Here is a 24,897-nt window from a genome sequence, read left to right as displayed (position 1 = left end):
GAATAATGAATTAGTATTCTTTTCCTTCTTCCCGACTACCCTCCGGCTTCAGGGCTGTGGTCCTCGGCGGACCCGCCGCTACGTGACAGGTTTTTTATTATCTGATAGAAAGACTTTCTTCCTCGTCCGTGGAGACTGATCGAGCTCGTTAGCTATGTATATACGCGACACACCTAATTCCCTATTAGCGTTGCCGCGGGCAAATTGGAAAATCAGTTTTAGATTGAAAATATTTCCGCTTACCCGCTCGGAATCCTTGAAAACATAACAATTTCAAAACTTATCAAATACTTTTGCATTTTTAATTCCTTACATTTCAAAATCCAACTAAAATTTCTATGCATCATGTTCGTCAGACATAAGGAGTTTTTCTACGCATTTTATTGTCTGATCAATCACTTAGCATACAGGATGAAGCGTTATTTATGAAATGTATATTCTCAAAGCTTCACATAGGCTTTCAATTTTGACTTGAAAATCATTTTAATCTATCATTTCATTTATCATTTCTTCGAATACATTTTTAATTACTGGAATTTTTAGTAAGACACATAGTTGAAATAATATCAAGCACTGATTAGTGTGCAGAATGCTGGAGTACTCGAACTTCGACTATCCTTTAGAGACTAAATTCAATAAAACTTATGAAGACCGTACAACAAAACAGACAGTCAGAAAGCGAAGATATAAAAGGGAAAGAGACCCGAGAGCGCGTTTGCGCTAGATTCAGACCCGGGACAAAGTTTCTCTCTAATTACCACGTTAACATGGAAATACGATATCGTTCATAGTCAAGCAATAACTATTTAGATGAACGCACCGGATAGAAGAGAGGGACGTTAGCATAATGTTTTCGAATACAGACCATACATAACGTACGTGAACACGTCTGTGTCTTCGCAACACATAGACCTGGCACCGTGGTACCCGAGCGGTACACGTCTTCAGTACTTTGTGTGCAAATTACGCCGAGGACGAGGACGCAGAGAAGAGCCTCAGCCCAGGCTCCAAGGATGAAACAAGTCCCGGACGCAGCCTCCTAGTACGAGAGTCGAATGAAAATTTAAAGCGAAAGAGTTCTCCTCCTGGCATGGCCGTCTTCCCTCTGGAAGCCTGATTAAGTCCTTTTTCATTGTTAATATTGATTGAAACCGCGAGGTTGCTTGAAGAATCACTTGGAAAAGGATCAACCACGGAATAACCAAATTTCTGACTCTTCCTTAACGTGCTTTGCTCACAAGATGAATCTTTAAAATATATAAAAGCTCTTTAAGTGGACAGAAACTCTATTTTCTTGATCAGTCAAGAAGAAACACTGTTTCGATCTGCTTCGAACATTAATCGATTTAATCAAAACGTTCTCCTATCACTGACACAAGAGAAGAAGAGCTTATTAGAAATTGTAATTAAATGGTCAATCAGAGATTCATACATGTGCACGCTTGTGCCGGAATTACTTCCAGTAATATTCATAAAGGAATAAATGTCATAACAGAAATACGTTATATTTCATAAAATTTACAGGGGAATGCAGAAATAATTCATTGCTCTCTGCAGCAATTAAATAAGTAGCTCGTATGAAAGTACGTATTATTCAACAATTAAAAAATAATTTATCAACTGTAGAAATAAAATCGCGAATGAAAATCATTGCTTCCGACATTGTTGAAATAAAATTTTAAACGTAGCAGAATTCCATTTCATTAAGTGAAAGAAGGGCACTGCACCAGCTGCTACTTCTGTCGCTGCACTGAAAAATGAATTGTTTTACGTACTCCTGTTCTAAAGTATAACTGATTCATTTGCAAATTCAGATATAATTTTTAATATACTTCCATTTCGTTGTGACGGTGAAAGGAGACCGTTTTATATCATCGTTTGAATCTGATCCGACCATTTCTTCAGACTTAATCTTAATCGTCGCTAATGAGACAAAGAGATGAGAATCTTTATTGTCTGAACAACTTGTACACATTTGACAAATTTTTCTTGCACGAAGAAATATTATGAAAAGGTGAATCAATGTTAAAATTGAAAAACGAGGGAAGACGTCCCTGGACAAGAAATACTTTGTTTTAAATTTCGATTACATCAACTACCATTCTCAGCGACCTCTTTCGAAAAGAATGAAGTCTCCATCTTTATTGAGCCAGCTCGACAGAGAATCTCTTGGTTATTAGTATTACAAGGACGGTGTTTAGAGCAATCGCACTCGTTTACCCGGGGAATCGTCTGTCGTTAGGTAATCCCCAGCGGCGGTTAAAATATGAAAAGCGTTGTAAGATACAGCGGTAAGAAGGGGTTAAAAGAAAGCGTGAACGGAGGTTTAGCCGGTGGTCTCGGAGGATCTGAAGGGGAGTCGAATAGGAGATTACGGAGCAACCTCCTACGAGGCCTTGAATTAAGTCTCGAAACGTTCTCTCTCTCTCTCCCCACCCCCTCTATGCCCCGTCTTTGTCCTCCATACACCTCGGAAATTTTAACGCTGGATCCAGGAGTAACAGAGAAAGGATTCTTATTATTGTTCTTAAGGGATTAGGGCCGCCAGTTTTGCGGCTAGCTGTACTCTCCGTCCTATAATAACAAGAATCCACCCCTTTCCCGGATGCCATAGTTGTGTTCGCCCTGGCAGCCTCCGCTCCGCGTTTATCAGTATTCGCGCCCGTACACGGTCTCAACTTCTCGCAGCATGCTCGCAGAATTTTGTTGAATTCCCCGACAGACTGCTAATCGGCGAGCAAGAGGCTAGCGAGCTTGGTCGCGCAGTATTAAAAAGAAATTTGATTCCGCCCGAGGCGGATAGGGAATCAAGCATTTTTATTTGTACTCGATTCATTCTAGATGTTAGAATGCAAATTTTTATATTACATTTTCGTTGTACCCTCCTGTGGCACTTTGAGGTCCTTCATGACCCCAGCAAAATTTTCTTTCTTATGATGTTTGCCGGTGTACCTCAAGATAACTCTAGATATGAAGTTTCTTTAACCTCTTTTGAACGTCTGCATTTTGTAGCCTTAATCTGTACGCTTGAAAGTGTTTTAATAAATTTTTATGGAATTATTACAGGGATTCTACTGGGACGGTTCGAAGCCTCTAGAAACAAGTTGCCATTTTAGGTACCATTCCATAACTTTATGAGAATTAGTAAAAATGAGGGATTTTTTCGTTCAGTCACTCAAAGATTCCTCGGAGAAAAAGTGAATGAGAAGCAATATTAACTTTTATTAATATCCGTGGTCTATTTATCATTTTATTTCGGTTGTCTTTCACCCGCTGAGCGAAATAAAATTCGACTTTATTTCTCGTGGTCTGCATGGAGAAACGTCAATTTGCATGAATGTCTCCAAATCATTATTCACATGGGCCATTTACCGTCGAAAAATTCGGAGGTTCGTCGATAGTAATAACCGAAGCTGTCCCCAGGCAGCGGTAAATTACATTCACGAATGTATTCCTCATTTCTCGCCAGCCCTTCCATTAATGAAGGAACCGAAATGCGGTTAGAAACGCGGCGTTTCCATCTCCCTCGCGCCTCGCAGCGTCGTTCCGCTGGAAAACAAGACATTTATAAACACCCACCGCGAGATTAGATTTGTTAAGATAATGGGTCGCCCGATTTAACGAGGTCTAAGTCTCCACTGCGCCTCGCAACTATCGCGGCCCTGAAGAGGCTGCAACCGCCGCCTCCTTAATCCTAAATATGACCTCGGTAGGCAGTTAGGCTGTTCCGTGTACCCCCGAGTCCTCGAGATCCTTCTTTATGAATTCGTTGGGGTAAGACGCGGGTTATCGTCGATGCTCACTGGTCCCATAAATCTTCATTCCTCTTCTTAGCGATCCTGTGGCCAGCAAACATTTTTTCGTAATTCTTCCATTAATATTCGCCTAATAAATTCGCACAAATCGACAGAAAAAATCCAGGAAAAGAAGAATTGAGCTTCAAGCCCAAAAAATTCTACAACTCCACGAGGCATTATTTAAAATAATTTAGCACTGGAAAGTATAGACTCTCTGCATATTATATTTTCTACAACGATTTTAAACAGGAACGTATTAATTTAACGGTCTTTGTGTGAACTATGAGTTCGTGGACCACTCCGTGTCCATTTGGGAGAATTTTATTACCAACCAGTAAATAATCGGAAGCTGTAGTTATGGTAAGAAAACTGTGTCAGGTCGACTCTGGAAGCAGTTAGCTAGACGTTGAACCTTCGGAGCAAGTGTGTTACGATGTCTGTGTCCTCGCGGAAACGATGATCCGCGAACGATCAGGATTTATCTTTAGAGCCGTAAAGGCCGTATCCAGCGACGCGTTATTTCGGCATCGGTGAAAAAAACATAATAAAATTTAACGGTCCGTCAAGCCGCGTGCGTCTCCCTATTCGGCCAATAAATATCGGGAACAGGGCCGGCTACAAATCTCAAGATAAACACGAGCTCGTATTTTTCCTACCCCCTTTTGCTGCCTTTTCTCGTTCTCGTCCTCGGCGTTTCTCCGCGGCGGTGGTATCGCGGGGGTTCCCCGAAAAAGGGCTCGCCCTTTTTACATTCCTCGTATGAATTATTAGGTGGCCGGACCTAAGGGGTGGACACACCGCGGTATTTAATTTTCACTGGCCATTAAAACAGGACGAATTTTTCCCTAATCGTATCCCTGACGATGAAAGTGCGGTTTGCAGTTTGTCACCAACCCTTCGGTTTGTTATCGATATATTATCCACCCGGCCGCATTACTCGGTTCCTTAGTTTAATTCGAAATCCAATCTCGTAGGCGTGGAGATAATTAATGACCTTGGCTATCGGGCAGAGGAAGTCCTAGAACGGGAGTAACAATCGCGCGATAAATGGGGTTCAAGAAAATGGACCTTCTAATTTCGCCCTTGACAATAGTATAATTTCAATTTGCGATCGTCGCTAATAGAAGAGAATTTATAATTTTATAAATTAATATTTTTCTGTCGAATTCACCATTGCAGAATTTAAATTTTATTTCTATCACAAGCGATGTAGTTTATGCTCCCGGAAATAAATGTTGTTCTATGTTAATACTGTCTGACCTACGTTATATCACAACTGTATGGGCAAAGAAGTTATCCATGGTTTCAATTGAATATACACAGTGAGGGGTAAAAGTGTGAACACATTTCGCTAGTTTTACATAAAACGTGATAATACAACCTATTCTTCAATTGACTGATAAAGATTAGGTAATAATAATTACAAAGTGAATGGGATAAACAAAACATAACAGTTTATGTTAGGTAATATTAACAATATATGTAATGTGAATTTGTAACTTGAACTTTGTAATAATTAGTACCTAATCTTTAATTCAATTGAAAAATAGGTTGTATTATCAAGTTTTATGTAAAACTAGTGAAGTGTGTTTACACTTTTGCTCGTCACTGTATATTGATATTTTTGGAGGAAAATATTGTTTGCAGCTATTCATGTTATCGTTTATAACGGTAAGCTGCTATTACAGAAAGTGGAACGCCGAATAAGATAGTTTCGACTGTTTCTGTATGTGTAATATGTAGTTGACGTTATAGTCTGTTGGTTGTGTAATATTAGCAGGAAACAAGTCTGCGTAAATATAATCTAATCTGTCGTAATTAACTGCGGTAGGAAATTTTCTGAGCCATGGCACAGGTAGATTGGTATAGGTGACGCCAATTAAGGGAGACGACGGTGGTGAGCATTGAACTAGAACTAAGGGTTGGCGGATGCTGATGATATATGTGGTGGAAAATACTGGAGGCAATCTGTCACGCCATCGACGTCTCGTAGGCGCCAACTCTTCTGTTTTCCCTCGGCCTCTCTCCTCTTCTACTTGCTCGGGCGAAATCGCAAGAAAAGAACACGAATAATCTATCTGAAAAAGTCCACTAGAATAATCCGTAAACGAAGTTTTGCCGATTCGAAAAACCGCCGAACAATATAAAATCGAGCCACTTTGAAATTGCAGTAAATTCTTCGCAGCAAATAGTCTCGCACAATTTAATCAGCATCGCGACAGTCCGCAAGTCGAATGTGCCGCTTTGAAGTTCGGGCAAACAAAAAGAGACATTTTCAACTTCCTCGGTAAAAAAATCCGAAAATGCTCGGCAGCATTGTAGCTCGCCAGGGTAAAAAGGCGAATAAAGAAAAACGAGCTGAGCAAGCGACATTCTGTGAAGGTAGCCGTACGAGGTCGCAGAGGACAGAGTCCGCCGGCAAACAGAATCTGGTCTCTTTACGTGGACAAAAGGTAGGACTCTGTTTGGCCCCTGTCCTTCTTCAGTATCCGGAAGTCGAGGCGGTTCCTCTTAGTCCCCGTCCCTCTTTTCCTTCTTCCCTCTCACACGCGCCCTTTCCGGGTATACGGCTGATTAAACGCGCAACTACGTAACGTAACGCAAATATACTGGCTGCCTGCCTCTCCCCCCCATCAGCGCCCCTTCTCACCCTCCCTCCTCCGGTTGCGAACCCCATCCACCGTCGGCCATCCCTTGAACCGCCGTTGAAGAGAGGATGGACTCGTTTTGCTCTCGATTCCACCTTTCGGCTCTCTTTGAATTCCAACCCCGGTCACTTGACGGAAATATTTATCGAGGGTCTTTGCCGAGCCCCCCCACCCCCACCCCCCTCGTTGCCCTACTCCTTCGGGCTAGACAGGACGACGACAGGGAGAATCAGTCGGTCGTAGTTCGTCCTGCTACCTTTCAGTCCTCTATCGGTACCATGTACCTTCCCTCTCTCTTTCTCTCTCCCTCTCTCTCTCTCTCTCTCTCTCTACCCCCGCAGCGTCTCGTTCCCTCACGCTTCCCAGTTCTTTGATCCGTTTCATGGAGTTTGTTCGGCTCGGATTATTTGCTCTCTTAATTACATTTCGATCCTATCTAGCCCTCCTTCTCTAGCCCTCTTCGCTCCCTCGTCCTCCAGGACGAACGCGATATCTCTGCTGCTGAATGAACGACCGTCATCTTCGACTGACTGTTGCTTCCTGAATACGATCAACCCTCGTTTAACCATCGTGCTGAACCGCGTGAAATATATTTTACCTGTTTCACAAGAACACGGCATTCGTTACATTATTGTCTATCTTTTAACCTCTCGGACCCGACGTCCGCACGTCGTAGCGACTCTGAGGAATATTTCAAAATTGATTACGGAAGGTCAGATTATTAGATGCGATAAGTTTTACACTAGAACTACCGAGCCCTAAACGAGACCGATGTATATTCCTTTATAATAATAACAGGGATTTATTCAGATTTCGTGGGATTTTTATGGTACTCGAATAAAGTCGGAAAAATTGAGTAAGAAAGTATTGACTTTACGAATTGTAAACGGAAAAATCTGAAATCCGTCATTTTGACGGCCTCGGTGGTTCTAGTGTTAATCTTGAGATTACAAGGAGGGAGGGTCTACACGTTGAAATAATTTCTAGTAGCTTGTTATTTTTTCGTAGCTTGTGCCTTCAATAGGACGTCCGATGAAATAAAAATCTTGCGCTGAACGTTACCGCGAGTGAGATAAAGCATCCAACGAGCCCGAGCGCGCAATGCCTTTAATTAAGGAAAAGAATGTAATGTAAACCGAAAACTAGTCGGGGTTATGGGGACTCCCCGTGGCTTCCCAGCCGCAGGGGTTGCTCTCGCCCCTACGACCATAGAGGGTGGAACAAAGGAAGTTATCGTCGCAGAATTTTTATAGCGAGGAGAGAAAGAAATGTAAATCAGGTTTTGGTTCGTCTTTGCGTTAAGATGAAGAGAACGCCGAGGGTAAGGAGCTCGGGACTGTCGCCGGCTTACCGTGGATCGGAAGTGTTGTCGTATAAAACTGAATTAACTGTGCTCCGTCTCCATCTTCCTCGCACAGACTTCTGTCTTATTTATTATAAACGTGATCCCATTTACATGCCGCCGCGGTTTTGCTCGACGCGTATTCTATGCTTGCGTTTACACCCCCTGGATCGAGATGCGTCTTTCATGCTGCGCGCAAACGTTGTCAAAACTAGTCCTACACTATTGCCAAACGAGCATATTCGAAATAAAAAGTTACAGCTGGTAAAGTACAAAAATATGGGCGTCGCTTTCAGGAATAATCATCAAAAATTGAAGATCTTAACCGTTCCGCTCCCGCGGACGTGTTACGTCGCGTCGCCGATACTGTTCGTATGAGGTCACAGACGTGACGTCATCTCTTCTGTTTTTGCTCCGTCTGGGGTTACTATGCTTGCTCTATGCTGTGTCAGTCAGTGCCCATTTAGCTGTTCACGAGAGTAATCGACGATGCCACGATTAAGAAATCGTATTACAGTGAATTCTCGATATTTGTCAACAACACGGGTCTTGCCAGCGTCATGTATCGTCCAGGAGACATACCCGAGCCGCGTTATGGTTACACTGCTCGGCGTCCGTGGCCTCTCGTGCTTCGTGGCTCCTCACGGGGTATAACCCGCGGTAGTGGGGATAAATCCGCGACGTTTATCCACCACGCCTTGGCGACATATACAGTGAAATCACTGTATAAGTGATAGCGATGGCGGTACGGACAGTAACAAAAATAATTCAAGTGACGATGACGTTCCAATGTCCGAAAGCTGGAAGAGTTTAATGAATCAATGAAAGTGGAATATTCTCACTGCCACGATGAATCAAATACTGAAGTACGCGGGATAACAGGTCCGTGGTATCGCACAAGTGGCATTGCGTCGCCAGATAACTATAAATAATACAAATCCGGGCTTTTGGACCAAGAGTTTCAGTTGCTCTCGTTTGAACAATTAATTTAGGTTGCAGAATTTCGACTGAATCTCACAGTGAAGTCGTAACGGCACGCGCGATCATTTTCGACGACCGTATTAGGTATTTTTCGACGGCAGTAAATAAATCTGAAAGGGATGAAGTGACGATGTGACGCAAACGTTTCCGCGATATTTTTCGCGGCCACCCTCGAAACTCTCGCCTGAAATGAGCGTCGCGAGAGACAAAATCGAGCCGTAACCGGCGCGGCGCAACGATCCGCAACTTTATACGTTCCTGATAATCTCTGTCGGAGAGCCGCGGAACGGTAACTCGCGGCGGTCGACGGGATTTATGAAATGGCAATAAAATTTATATGACTCGGTGGCTCGTTAGGGGTGCGACTCGCTCGTTCAGATTGATGTCGGCGCGAGTCTGGTCCACTTGCCCGGGGCTGCATTTGTTTCGCTCTACGATTGTCGTAGAACGGTCTGCTGCCATTATTAATCCCTTGGAAATCGCGGGAGAGCTTCAGTCATCGTTCACCGGAGAAAAATATGGGTGTAATATTTCTTTGAGGGAGGGCCGCTCAATTCCGACCGAATTTGTCCGCCCCCGCTGATTCTCGAAAATCGCTGTGATATCTTTCTGACAATCGTTATAATTCATGGATCACCTGCCACCTATCGATCGGTAAAACAAACTCCCAATGTGAATTTGTTGCATAGATTCTCTGCTATGTTTCTGTATTCTCTTTTGCTTGCAGTAATCATATTGGATAATATTAATTACTCATTCATAGTATGTTTAGTAATTTAATACGGTCTCTTTTCAAATGATCACAGTCTGCTATTTCTATATTAAAACAGATCAAGATATTATAATCATCTGTTATTAATAAATATAAAAACGTCACTGTGAACTATTTCTTCTGAAAGTAAAAACTACAGAGTGGTACACGAATATTTCTCGCTATTTAGAAAATTTATTTTTAACAAGTTAAGATATATTCAATTTCTTCTGATTGTTAAATTGTGAAGATTATATATTTCTTTTTTTTTTTAGAAGAAAAGGGTGTTGTATAAACATTTCAAACGTCAAAACGCGAAAGTGGATTATGAGATGGTCTTGCAGCATATTACAAATTTTATAGCTCTGGAATTGACAATTTATCAGAGCACATGAATACCACCCTCGAATATAAATCCTCGTTTCCCCTCCCTCGGATCGTTTAGGTGAAAGAATTATTTCCTCCAGCTCTGGTTTCCAGCAGAGAGTTGAAGATAAGAGAAAAAAAAAGGGTGATTTCGATGAGTCACTTACACGGTAAATCACGCGTATGCTCTGTCGAGCATGATGCCTCGAGGACATATCTGCTCTACCTGTTGCTCAATTCCCCATCGACGACAGCAAGAATCGTGCAAAGAATTCGGAAGTTGCACGGAGGAATGTCTCTTCTGTATTTTTTCAATTCGATCGTGTGCATAATCTCTTAAAGCGGAGCACGTTCTATCCCGAGGTCGGAAACGTCTCTAAAATACCATTGAGAATTCGCAATGTAATTTCCCGTCATTGTTTATCAATCTGAGGGGATGCATGCATTTATTGAATTTATATTACAGGAGAAAAACAATTCAATCTTTAAGAATATAAGGGGCGGATCCTTGTTGGGATCAAAGGTATTCCGTTTTTCCAGGGTAGTTTCATTTGTGAAGACGATTGTAGACGATTAAACATTGTTACGCCGATACGATACTGACAATTTCCTTTCTGTTTTAGGTGAACGATCGAGTTAGGTCGCCAGGAACGTCACGATGTCTAACCGCCACGATGTCACTCTCAGTTTCACCCTCGAGCCCTGAGGAACCTGTCACGCTGTAAGTACAATCTAATTTAAACTCTGCAAATTCTTTTTTTTTTTTTTGTTACGGTCGAAAAATAGAGGAAAACACTTAACAAGTGTACAAGCTTTCACACAAAAAAAAAAAATCGCTGGGGGGAACAGAGAATCAATAAACGTGTTGCTTAACCGTATACACTTTTACTCGATTGATTTAGGACTAGAAATATCACATGCAAACATTTCCAAGCAACCAGATACATCAAGTACCAGTTCGAAAAAGATATGTCAAACGAACAACGCGAAATAATAACAAAATAATTAAGTGAAATCAACGAAGGAAGGACACAATTTTTAAAATATGGATATGACCCAAAGGGTATTTTTAATACCCCGATGATAAAAATCGACTATTTTAAACGACCTTGGAGCCCGAATGCAAATACTGAGCGATTGGCGACCGAGGGAAAGATCACGGCTTCGGCTGGCAATCCGCGTTGCCCTTGCGAGCCTCTAAAAAGCCACTCAGACAAATTAGTCCTCGGCGTTTCTCACGCGGGAAAGAACGGTTTCCACGTAGTTGTAGACCGCCGCGCCGGTATCCGGGGCCATAGTGTTCTTGCATGTAGCAACGGTGTCGCGGGCCACCGAGCTCGGATGGCATCGGTGGCTGCGGGACGTGGTGAGGCCGAGGGGGCTGATATTTATGCCAGTTTTTTATTGCGCTTTAGCCCGAGAGCAGAATGGAAACAATATGTCACCGGTGGTAAGGGGGTGCGCGAAGTTCTTGTAGATCGCCCGGCCCGGTGGCACCTAACGTTAATACTAACGCCTCCGCCGTGACTGCGCCCTACGCTCGGCGTCATGATTTTAAATGAACAACCCCGGTCTCGGGCTGTCGAGCCCCCGGAAAGGGGCGAATTCTGATCCAGTTATCGGCGTTTCCCGCGATCGATCCTTCTGCCACGTAATTTGTCGTCCTTGTTTCACTGGGAAACCTCTGTCGCCCTCCTTTCGATCCTCAAAGAAATCTGGTACCAAACAACTGAAATGTGAGAGGAATACTAGACACTTGAAACTGTGTACAGTGACTCCAACTAATATTCGGACGCTCTTAAAAATCGCGTAACTTTGACAATATTGGAGTATACTACTTGAATTTTGTTGAGAAGTTAGAACAATTGGTTCGCTATATAAAGAGAAAACAAATTTTTACAAAAATTGCAATTGGTCGAAATTGCGCAGAAAATACTAAAAGTTGTATTTTGCAACTTTTTTATGCGGGCTTACATTAAAAATTTAAAAAGTACGTTTTGTACATCTGTATCAGTTATACATATTCTGAATATTTCATCTAAATCGGTCAACGTTGCGTGTATGGTTTCTAAAGATTGATAAACTAAATCCTAAATTGTCTGCTTTTCACACATGGTTTATCCCTGTGCTACATACAAAGAATAGTTTTCATTTAGGGAAACTTTATCCCTTTAGGATCCCTAACTCTGGACCTCTAAGAATGAAACACACTGTACTTAAATATCGACTAAATATGTTTTACAAAAACTTATACATCAGAAAGATTAACGAAATTTTATGAAAAATCATTCGGTAATGATTGGGTTACACTCTATTTGAGGGTTAGGCTCAGAATTTGCTCGGTAAAACCGGTTTGTATCGGCTAAATCTAAATGGTCCTCGGATGGTGAAGATAATTTTGGCTTGAAATATTTAAATCTCGTCGGAGGACCGATGGCTGGCTGTTATGCCTACGGTAAGAAAAAAAAAAAAGAAAGAGGGGTCTCAAGAGTCATCGGATAAGTGCATATCGATTTCTCCCGATTGGCGAGGGTTGGTCGGTGGTAAGATCGAGGCGAATGGCAAAAAAGGAGGCGGTAAAAAGGGCAAAGGCTATAAGTAACGGACCGTCTGGTGGAAAGCGCTCGAGGGCGAACAGTGATTTAGAGAAATTAAAACTTTAATTCATGTTCGAGTTCGCGGGGGGGTGTGTCCTTCCCTTCTCTTCCAACCACCCCCATGGCACCACCGCTTCGGGTTGTGGCGTTCCGAGCCCCCTGTTGATCGACCAGATTTTAGTCTACGCGTAAATTGCTGCGCGTTCTTGCTTGTTTTTTGCATTTCAAACGGACATTTTAATTTTTCCTGCAAATATAGAAGAAGGCAAAATGATCAAATTTTTTTAAGCTGTTTGGAAAATAAAAAGATTTCTTGTCAACAAATATTCCTAAATCGATTAACCGTGTCCAGTTAATGAACGCACTTACTGTTAGCTTGATTTAAGAGCGACATTCAAAAAAGTGGCTATAGAGCTCTATATGGCTTTATTTACGCAGGGGTCGAATAAAAATTCAGCATTCGCCAATAAAGCGGTATCCCTCGCGTTCGGAGCAATATAGAGGCGCTGGACAGACATTTATTGTCCGAAGACCATCCATAGAATCCCCTCTGGTCAGACAATATCATAAAAAATACCTTTTGAAGTTACTTTGTCAGTAGGTATAACATCGAATCCACTTGTTCATCTTACACCTCAAAAAATTGATTGAACCTCTTTTTACTTATATATAACAATACTTCGTATATATAATTGAAGCAAATACCAATCTAACATCATTGTGACTGCCATTTGACACTTCCTCCAAAATTGAGGTGACACTTCATCTCTAAAATACTGATTTCGAGTATCCCGATTAACTGAAAATTCTAAAAAATTGTTGCACAGCTGTACAATTCAATATTAAATTTGTACACTAGTTTTGAGTGCTAATGTTTCATACTAAAGCACAGGCAGATTTGTTGCCCGGCGAAACGGCCGCGAAAGGGTACGGTAAATCAGAATTTCGAAAAGATGCTCTTGTAACTTTTACGAGGGACCATATGGGATACAGAATATGAGAAAAGGACTCGCCCTTTACTTTCCTCTCCCTTGGTTTTGCCCGTTGTCCCTTCCGCCAGGGCTCTCGACCTCTCCCCCGTGTTCTCCATCCCCGCTGTTTGCGTCTTCCTTTCCCGTTTTCGGAACGACCTCCGTCTCCAATAAATTCCCATCATCATGCTCAGGTACGCCTCCGCAGAGTAAATCATGCCGTAAGTGAATCCGAATTGAATTCAATGAGTAAATATGGCGGGTCGAATAATGAAAGGCAACCGTGGATCCGGCCCGTATGAAAGAGAGGTCTGAGATGAAAATCACTATGATATCGCAGCTGTGCATGCATTACGGTCGTCTTTCGATTTATCCCGAGGAATTTCGGATAGCAATTTTCACGATAGCAATTGGGAAGAGCTCGATTAAATTAGCAGCGATAATGCGGACTTGGGAGCAACGGCGTGGCGTGCTCTAATTAATGATCCGATGTGTGACAATTAATTGCCGGAGTGTAAGCGGACGATTTAACTTTCCGACACTATGTAACGACTCACACCGTTCCCAGATATTCAATTTTATTTAATTGGATTCTCTGAAGTTATTCGAGGACCATTTGCTTGTTAGATGACGGAGCCGAGCGGCTCTCCGAGCCGAAAATAATCGAGTAATAATTTGCATAGCACAATTTTAGAAATTTAATTGATCTGCAAACTGACGCTGTTCAATGACTAATGTCATGTTAAACGGTGACTGTAAGGTTCTCCGAGCCACAAATAATTAAGAAATCAAGATAGGAATTTATATATAGAACACAACTTTCAACACAGATGAAGAAAACTTGTCTCTCTCATCCTTTTCAATCATAAATCCATAAAATCTACGGTCCAATGGCAAATGGAGCCTGCGAATCGCCATGAATGGACTTCGTTCCACCGAAAATCGAACTGTTCTCGTCCCCAGGTGTAATAATTCATATCGGCCGTCGGTAAATCACATTAAAACGACAGAAACTGCGTGTCGCTAATTTAAAAGCAATTCTCTATCTCCTCGACTACACGCTCGCCCCTCGGCCGGCCATCTTTTACGGCACATCATCGAGCAGCAATACATGTAAATCGTCTGGCACACAATGCTGCATCGTTGTGTGCGCGTCGAGTCTAGTCAAGAAGCAGCGGGCGGGTGGAAATGCATAAATACATGAACCACGGCGAAACTACGAGCGAAAGAGGGACAGGGACAAGCTTGGCCCGCATATGCTCGAGCGAGTTGTACCTCCTAGAGGCGTAATAACGCGTGGATACCAGGCTCTCTTCTCGCGAAAATGCGACCTTTCGGAATGTCCTGGTCCCCCCCTCGAAAAAAATACTGCGATTTCGACCGGGAGAACTCGCTCGCACGGATGAGAAATGAAAGAGAATTTTATTCCTTTCGGGTTCGCGCCGGCATTTATGGTAAACGCCCCGGCGCGGCGCGGCGGCAACCGGATCGTTAAACCCCGCTGCACTTTTATTTCGCAAAATCCCTTATTCGAAAACTGGCGAAGAATGCAGCCACTTAGCAGCTATTTTTAATAAATTTCAATATTCTATCAGGTTATTGTAATTTAATCGGATAGTGATGAGGGCAAGGTGCTAAAGATACTCGACACGAAAGTGATTGATCGTATAAGTTAGACAGAATTTTTAGATTGAAGGGTTTCAGGCACAGAGTTTGTAGACTTTCTTCTTGAGGAGTACAATAATAGGATAATCCTGACCTCTTTTTATAGAATTGCCACAAAGGACATGATTATTCTGGACATTACAGTGTACAATTTCTAATGGTTCCATTTATAAACTGCACAGGACGTTTATTGTACACTCTCCTCTTAAGGAGTACACTAAAGTGTTCGGGATTGTAATCTCTTTTCGTCTAATGTCTCGATTGAAATGTCTAGCAATTCAATAAATTGCACAGACCTTTCTCCTTCGACAGAACATTTAAAATTGTGGCTTCTTTTTGCGCACTTCCACCGAAGAAGAAATATTTCTTTAAATAAATATTTCTGGAATATACTTAATCGATTGGCTGCTCGTTTGTTGAAACTTGAGCAGGTTTCTCTGTACACATTTTAGGGGTCAGAATCTCGGTCGGCAAAGTAGCCAAAGCTTTGACGAACAAGATAATTGAAGAGCGCGAAGTCGACGAATATTTTGGAGCCGGTCACAGGCGGTGCCTTGGCCGCAACAATTTTGCGCGGGGAAGTAATTAACCTTGCAAGTATGTGAAATATCTCAAGAAACACGCTGACCACATTAATCTTGCCGATCCGTTCGTGCATACTTTAACCAACGTCGACGGCTACACTTTGCCGCTTTCACGCAAATAACTCAAAACCTGTATAGAATCCACCAACACCGGCGTGGCCGGGGTCTGCGGCGGCTAAGAAATTTGTTGGAAGTTTATTCCCCTCGAAATAAATGCGGAGGAGCGGGTGCTTTCTGTACACAACAGTTATAGACATCGCCAAGTTCACTATATTCTTCATCAGAAACTCAAATCAGATTTCTCCTGTTGTTCCAGATAAGACAGTAACATAATCGCAAAAGTGTCTGCGTTCTTCATTCGCTTTTCGGCGAGAGAAATTCTCTACGATAAAAATCTGAACGTTCATAGAATGAATTTCTACCCAGTTTCTGCCTTTTTGGATCTAGATCAGTGGCAACATGACTCGGTTCAGCGAACCTCTACGATCTTCCAAGACTGAATCGAAGAAGCATCAACATTTCAACGTAGAATACTTATCTCGTTTAATAAGATTGCTCTTGCCTTATAATGTTGAGTCAGACTCGCGACAAAGATGTTGAACACGTAGTTGACTAAATCGCAGGGCACGGGGGTTAAAGGCGAAAATGGGATTAGAAACGGAAAGATAGATCGGATCGAGGGCGTCAGCAGCGAGCAGAGCATCTAGGATGACACAACAGGATACGCAGAGACGAGATTCGCATTCCAGTATTACTGTCGCGCGAGTAATTACGCGGCAGCGTTCGCGAGTCGCGGGGGCGTTTATCGGGAGGGACGAAGAGGAACTCGAAGAGAACCTCGAAGACGAACGAAGATAGGCGTATAGAGAGAAGGAAAATAGATGAGAAGGAGCTGGAAGGGTTGCCCTCAGTGTAGCCGGTGCGTTGCTGCCTCCTTGTCTGCGACCCGGGCGCGTTGCGCGATTTGCAGCCAACAGGAGAAACCAGAGCTAATAAAAGCCCACAATTACCTCCGGTTCGAGCCATTTGTCTTGACGGGCGTCTCATGCCCGATATAATTCACCCTGGCAACAACACATTGTTGCCTAATGAGGTGTAAAACATTCCGAGATATCTGGCTGTCTGGCTTGCGGAGCGGTCCCAGTTTCCGGAACGCTGATCCCCGATACGATGATTACTCCCTTGTCCATAATATTCTTATATTAGCCGTCCCCTAATTCCATATGGCTGGACTTATGCTCTTTCGGATCGTTTTGCTCTCGCACAAATTATCTTCTTCCGTTGGAGCAAACGTTTCATTAGATCTAACGTGATCGGTTTGGCTGAATATTCTGCTCGGTTGCGCGGAATCTGGAGCAATTATGATTATTTCTTCTTTGTGCCTGGTCGATAGGCTTGTTTAGAGTCTTGTGGATGTTAATTGAATTCTGCTTCGTAGATTTAGTTCATTCGGTTTAGACGAATGTGATTAGAAGTCTTCACACGTGAAAGTTTCACTAGCATTCTGAATTTGAAATTCAGACTTAATTCTTGAAAGGGAAGCAGCTTTGCAGTAGTACTATACGAAGAAATATTTTAGTGGATATATCCTGTGCAAGATTGTATACAGTGTGTCCCGCGAAATCTGTACACTTGAATATCTTGGTTATTTCAAACGATACGAGAAAATGTTAGTTACAGAAGTTGTAGGGTTTAACAACCTACATAATATGGTATAAATAATATTCTTGTCCAATTTTTGTGCTCGATTTCGATAGATTGGCGTATTCTGAGTATAAAAGTACTAAAGAGTATTTGTTCTAAAACTTACTGTTGCTGAGATATTTGACTGTTTTCATTCTATTACTTTCATTATGGAACGTATACAAGGATATGCTCAATACGTCAAATGTAAACATTGGTAGGCTTTCGACGTCTCTCCGGTTCAGTCAGTTTCTCAGTTAGTGAACATAAGATAGTCAATGTGAAAGTTTCATTCTCAGAACAATTAGAGATGCTTCTAATTTATGGAGAAAGTAAGGCTCAAGTTCCTGTGCATGAATTTCTCATCGATGTAAAACTCGATGGTTTTATTTTTCTGTCTGCTGCAATACTGGTGCATTTATAATAACACAATGCGTCCGCGGAGTTAAACGAAATTTCTCATTGGTGTATGATATAAATTTACGATTAGCTTCTTAATTGTTGCCATCAAGCACACAGTATCGCTAAAATAAATCAATCAGTGACCAAGATCATGCTTATTTTCGTTCTACAATTAATTGTACTCAAAATATAAAATTGATCGGGAGGAGGACAAATTGCAAACATACTGCTGCCAATTCTACGAGCTCCGTCCACTAACAGTTTTCGGGAGAAGGTTAGAAAATTGTCAGAGAGCTGTTTCCAAATTCAACAGGCAATGTTGTCCCCAGAAAATGTTTCGCGTCGCGTCTTTTTCGTTTGTAGCGTACACAAGGAGCTGTGTCAATTCGATTTAGCGGAGGGATGTGCTACGTGCCCTTTTCACTTACACCCCCTCGGCCTTTGTCTTTATTTCTTCGGGTCGGCAGTGATTTGCTGCGATAAAGCCGCATCGACAGGCGACGCACGTGTATCGCGTGTCGAAGGACACGCTCTGCCGTATCCGGGCCCTTTCTCCGGGAACGTTGCCGTAGAAAGGGCGAAGGAGGTTATGATATATTTGTAATCATGTTACCCGATACGTGCCCTTCCGTTACAACTGCTCCCGGTAACAAACGGCCGTGGACCTTTTTTTCACTTTATGGCCGTGTACACGCACATAGAACACTCCTCGCGCCGCTAAATGAGAGAGTTGCCGAAGTCTGAGTATTTATGGTCCGAAGACAGAGCCGTCGAAATTATAGCCGAGGGATACTATACGGGGTGTCCCAGTATCGATGGCACAACCGTGGAGTGGGTGTTTCAACTTGAGGAAATAATTTCTTCAATCGAGACTTTGTTCTCGAGAAAATCAACTTTGAGAATCTTCAAGTCTACTTCGCGTGCCTAGCATTCGTGAGAAGTAGAATCAGTAGGTCATGATCAGACGCATCAGACTTTTAAACTCAAGTTTCTCGAAAACGAGGCATCAAATGAAAAAAGTTTATTCCATACTTTCGACGTACTTGCCTATGCAGAAAAGGGAATTAGAGTAGCGAAACTAATTCGACAGATTTTCCATCCAGTTTCGCTCGATGTTCAACGTTCCGTACGTCGAGGAACAAATTTTTCGGGGAAAAAACTGAGCACATTGTCGGGGCACGTAGTTATGACCAGGCCGAAACGGCTGATTCATTTATTCATGAGATGCACTCGTCGAAAAACTTTTGTCACACCGGAAACAGCCGAGGGCATCGTTCGAATTCATCGACACACACGGCTACACATAATTCCCGCGGAGAAAGCCCGGCCAGAAAGGGCTTTTGAGTTTTAAGGGCCGTCATCAGTGCAAGCCCATGAGGCTCGAGAAATTGCATCGTAATCCAAGAACACCGCGAAGCGGACTGGTTTTCGGAGAGGCAATTCCAACAAGCCGTAACAATCTGGCGGCGGCGGCGGAGGCGACGGAGGCATATTATTATGGTCGTATCTCGGACAGTTTATTCCAGGTTCGTTTCAGGATTTACTGCCACGCCGCGTTTTACAGGAAGAACTCTTCGACTCGCATTAGTTTTCACCGCGTTTACAGATGCCACCAGTCTTATCTCTTCGGCCGTCACGGAATCGTCGATCATAAGTTAGTTAATCCTTCGGAAAATATATCCCTCGATATCCATTCGATATCTGTCTATGAACTGAATTTTTTTGTGATTTATTAACCCTTTCTGGTCCTATGTCGTGCTAAATTCGACATTAAACTTTACATCAATAGTTTGCTGATTTTACAGATTTACAGTGCATTCATGAATAATTCCACAATTTCATGGTATGTAACAATAATTTTTGTATTCTCAGCTATCCTACATAGGCTAGCCAAGCTACATATGGAAATATGATTGAGTTATGTGATGTAGAAGCACGTTATGAAATGAAAGAGAGAAGATACTTTTGATCTCAAAGGGTTAACACTGATGGAGGACAATTGAACCCGTCAAAATGACCGATTTAAGATTCTTTATTGTACAATTGTTGTGATTGTAAAAATACTTTTGTGGAATCTTGCTAGACACATTTACTCAGACACGTGTTTTGTGAAAATAATTGTACGATATCTCGATAAACGCAGTCTGATTGTTCGTAAATGGTAATTAAGAGTGTGAAAGTAGAGTGGCGACACTGTCGAATAGATGGATTATCATTATAAGCGATATTGATGTGGTGTTTTATTTGGTGGTTTTTGGGCAGCGTTTGACCAAAGAGAAAACAGGCAAGGAAGCACAATTTGAATATATTCGTGTATATGTATATTATATGGCTGGGAGCATAAGAAGGATACACATGCTGGTACTTGTCACTATGACATTATCGATCCAATGGCTCGGTCCGTCGTCGGTTGGTCAGAGTACGGTCCCTTCTTACAACCCCCCAACCATCCCTGTCCTACTCTGTACATACCCGACTTTGCAACCCCCTCGTGCAACCCTTTAGGGTCGCGTTCCTCACAGATATCACTGTAAAACTTGCACGGGCATCCTTTTCGATTTCTCGTGCGTGTAGCGGTCGAAACGCTGGAATATATACAAATTACGTTAGAAAATAAGTTCACGTTAATTAAAAAATTAATCATACTTCATTTACATTCATTAATATTCATTCATACGCAGAATATTTTCAATTATATATACTTCAAATGCACTGATTAAACTTTTGCTCATTACAACTGGTCGGTACGAAAGTTGGTCTTTCAGTAGATAAAATTATAATATTTAATGAAGTCACACATAGTCATATTGACTAATATGGGATTAATCAAGTAAAACGAGGAAGTACAGATGTTGTGTAATTGGCTTTAGTTTTCATTTGGATATCATAATGAACATATCTACACTTAACATAACGTCCTATTTAAACAAGCTTGACGCGTCTCGAATAAAAATGATAATAAAGAATAAAAATTATCACGACTCGTAGACAGAACAACCTTGCGAACCGCACTGAATAGTATCGTCTCCGCGCAGAACCGAATTCGCAAGGGTGTAAATCGGCAAAAGAAAGCACCGGCTCGTCCAGAGTTTCTTCTGGCGTCGGCGTCGGCGTCGACGTAACTGCGAAAATTTGCGTCCGCCTACCCCAGCCTCACTATAAATCAGTTGAAATTTGTTATGCGCGGCACGCAGATGGTTTTGTTATATGAAAATATGTGCCGCGTAGGGATGGTATAAGTATCCCTCGGTAAAACACATCCCTTATACCGCACACCCTGTTCCCCGACCATCTCGCCCCGCTCCTTACCCCAGACAGGCCCGAGGCGTCACGCTGTTCTGCGCTCTCTTTAATTACGCCCAGAAACCGAGACCCGTGACGTATAGCCGTGTGCTGAAAGAGACAAGAAAACCCTACGTTTCCATTGTAACGGGCCCAGAAATCCCTAAGCCTTTTCGGATCGACGGAAACTGGCCCGTGAGGTTTTAAACCAAATACAATCAATTCCAACCCCTTGAACTCGAAGCTACTTCAACCCCTCGCCTCACAATTTCCTTGTTGTCAATAATTTTCCGCATTACAAAGGAAATTTGTTGTGTTCCCACATTTAGTCTAATCGCTAAACTTTAATAACAAAAATGTATAATTGCACTTCGATTTAACAGAGATGAATAATACGTATATATTTAGTGGATTCTGAGATCTTCATCACGAGTCTGACTCAATATTTTACGGCAAGAAATTAAAAAACTATTGTATCCACCCCTGATTTTTCTAATTTCACACTGGTAGAGTATCGTTAGGATGAAAAGCTGAGGTATTAAAATTCTTTCCTTGTACATGAAAAGCTAAATAAAGTCTCTGTTCAAAACCAGTATAAAATGTATCGAATTAGCACGAAGGGTGAACCTAGGTTAAAGATACCATCAGAGGGACCCAGGAATCAAAAATTCTAAAAACTATGTATAATTAGATAGAAGTAGTATCTATTCTAGCTCCACTCCACGCTCGCTTTCAGACGAAACTATCTTTCTCCGGAAAAGTAGTTGAAGATGTAAGGTCAGTGAGCAGGGCAGGGTCATTGGAATCGTTTTAGTTGCTCGAGAAAGAACACTTAAAACTTCCAAAATAAGGGACTATATTTCTCACTTAGAACGGCTTGGAAAAGAGGAACTCGATGGGACAGAGCAACGATGTAAGGTGTTTCCTAGGGAGGAACAGGGTCCAGCGATGGAAGAGCCACTTAAAGCGTTGGTCCCGGCAGCGTTAAATATTTGATCAGAATTCGATTGGTTTAAGACGTCAGTCCACCGGCAAGGGTACCGCCCGTCGAAAATTTAAGGAGGGAAAGAAAGGGAAGAGGGAGGAAAGACAGTGAAAAAGAAAGACAGAGAGGGAGAGAGAGAGAGAGAGAGAGGAGTGGTTGACGTAAGGGCGGATAGTTAGTAAAGGGACGAGGTATTCCCGGGAGCCGAACGGCGAACTGATGTCCGACCCGGCAGCTGTCCCAGTCACAGCGTTCTTCCTCCACTTGCACTAATGCCACGACGCGAGTCCGCTTTAAAATCTTCCCTCGACCCCCGATGCCATGAAAGCCGCTAGACAGAGAATGCCGGCCAGCATCACGGCAATCCCCTTTCGAAATAAAGCCAATTCGTTAGGTTTCTCCGACAGGAATCATGTTCAGTAGAATGCCACCGTCCATGGTCAGACAATGCCGCTTGCTATTACTCCTGGCGCGTCAAAGAGTAATTCTCAATGTCCATGCTCATTCTCCCCTGAAATGTTCTTTGAACGCGTCAATATCCGCTTTCAATTTGTCCGGGAAATTTGTTGTGTTTGAACTTTCAATTTTGGTAGATTTTTAGAATCTTGTTGTTTCTAGTATCAATGCTTAGCGATTGATTGTACATGGATTGCGAGCAATTTTGTCGATTCCTCTACGCAAAAACCCGAGTTTTGCAGTCGAACTAGAACGAAGAAGGCCATGGGAGTAGCGCAAAGAGTCTGAGCAAAACTCGCGCGAATCCACGTGGTGCCAAGTGGGGTGCATTAGCCAAGTTCCCCATTATCCACGCGTGAGAGACCCCTAAATTATCCAGCATCCGGCCCTTCCAGCCTTGAACGTCGGCGAGAAAAAGATGTACGAGTTCCTTTCGCGAGAACACCCTCGCCGGGTGTTCAGCCGGAACGCAAGTGACGAAAATGATTCTGATTCATTTAGGTTGGTGGAAAAATCCTGGGAAGCTCGTATTTCACATTTAACAAATACCTAGAAAATTATAAATAAATCTTCCATCGTATACTGAGAGGGGAAAAATAAGAAAAAGTTCAAAGACGAAGTAAAAAGCATTAAAGCACTTTTAAAGGGTGGAAAAGGAAGGGAAGAAACGAAGAAGATGAAGAAGAGAGATAAAAATCTCCAAAAACCACATATATCGCACTTGCTATGCGTCAACTAACTCATAAATGAATCTTTTGTGATACACTTACCGAAGGGTAAGAAACTAACAAAAGTCTGAATGCAAAGTTAAAATCGCTACGATTCAAAAGAGAGAGAGAGAGGGACAGGGAGAGAGAGAGAGAGAGAGAGAGAGAGAGAGAGAGAACAAGGGAAGGAGATGAAGAGGAAAGCAGGGGAGAGAAAGTGAAGATGAACGAGAGGGTGAGTAAAGAACCATCGGTAAAGCGGGGGGTGTGTAAGTTTGGCTATCTCTAAGAGCACAGTTCCAAGAAGGCTCCTTTAGACTCTGGTGACGTGACGTCGCCTAATACTCTAATCCCTTCAGTGGAGGCACCATCGTCCGCTCTACAGTCTGGTGTTCCTGGGTAACCATCTCCTCCGCTGCGAACGGCACTTGCTAATTAATTGACGAGTACGGATTTTGAGGTGTCGAAATCTTCATGTCCGTTGAGAGAGCGGACTGTTATCTGACAACGCAGACTCGGGAGCTTGACGTTTCACCAAAATACTTCAAAATCCCCGTAAAGTTCCTATTTCGTCCCCTATAGCGATTCAATAATGTGAAGAAGTAGATGTACTCAGACATAAAGCAGTCAAGAGTGCTAAAAATAAAAACGAGTATTGTACCAACTTACACTTTGTCGGTTTCCATGAGAGTCTAGAAAACGCATGCCGAAAGGCTTAATCTGTTCATCTATTTCCCGCAACAGTATTTCATACAGTTTGGAGGAAGTAAGATCGATACGACATAAAGCGATATCAAAGTAGAAAAGGGGGCAGTGGTCAGACACGCTCGCCAGTCATCCTTACACACTGTGTCCCATGCAAATGCTGTTTTCGCGTCTCGTCTGGATAAAAGAGTCCTCAGGGTCCTCGAAGTCCAACCGGAGACTTGAACAGCAGCCGCGTCGCTAACGCAACGAAAACGAAACTAATCTTTTCACGATCCGTCGACGGACTCGTAGGCACTCGGTCCCGGAGAAGGGCTGCTTTCTAATTATTCCCCACAGGCCATGAGGGATGACACGTAATTGGAGGGTGGACGAGGAAGCATTGATCCCTAACTGGAAGGGATTCAAGCTGTTCCTTTCTCCCGTCCAATCCTCTCTTTCTCTGTCGTTGCTCGAAATCGACTACCGACAGCCGCCGTCGCCGCCGGACCGACGAGCACAACTGGCCGCCGAAGAAAAGTGATAATGTCTTAAGCCGCCGGGCGCGATTTAACTTCCGATTTTAGTCGGAACCACATTCTCTTCCCGCAGTCCTTTCTAGGAGTTCGTTGCTCTAAACTCCCGAGCTCCCGTGGTCTGAGGTGGGTTTAGGGTTTAAGGAAAAGCCCCCTCACTCCCGAGATCCTTGGAAGCTCCGCTAAGCGCTGACGCTGATCCTGCTCTTCTTCTTCTTCCTGCACCGCCTCTTGGAACCTGGGTTTATCTAATTCGAACCGGAGGTCCTCGCTATCGCTCTAAACCGTACGTGCAGGGTGTTGTCTCGCGATTGGAAACAGACCTTTACGCGATCTTGTCGTTCAGGAAAGATCGGTCACAGCAACCGTTGTACAATTGGACAATCGTCTTTTAAAATACAGTTAAAACTGCTCACCGAAAATCTTGATCGACCCTTGCTCAATGAATGTTGCGTCATTT

General features: G+C 42.8%; 1 protein-coding gene across 10 annotated transcripts in view; it reads left to right on the top strand.

Moving 5' to 3' along the window:
• LOC143352728 (uncharacterized) overlaps window positions 1-24,897 on the top strand; it is a 242,042-nt gene that overhangs the window by 179,268 nt on the left and 37,877 nt on the right. For all 10 annotated transcript variants that reach the window (XM_076785462.1, XM_076785460.1, XM_076785467.1 and 7 more), the window contains one exon: window positions 10,509-10,606. In XM_076785462.1, the coding sequence (XP_076641577.1) occupies window positions 10,509-10,606 (98 nt within the window). The remainder of the gene's footprint in view (window positions 1-10,508; window positions 10,607-24,897) is intronic.

Source organism: Halictus rubicundus, chromosome 3 (genome assembly GCF_050948215.1).
Source record: "Halictus rubicundus isolate RS-2024b chromosome 3, iyHalRubi1_principal, whole genome shotgun sequence".
Taxonomy (NCBI): Eukaryota; Metazoa; Arthropoda; class Insecta; order Hymenoptera; family Halictidae; genus Halictus; species Halictus rubicundus.
This window is presented reverse-complemented; position numbering and strand designations above follow the sequence as displayed.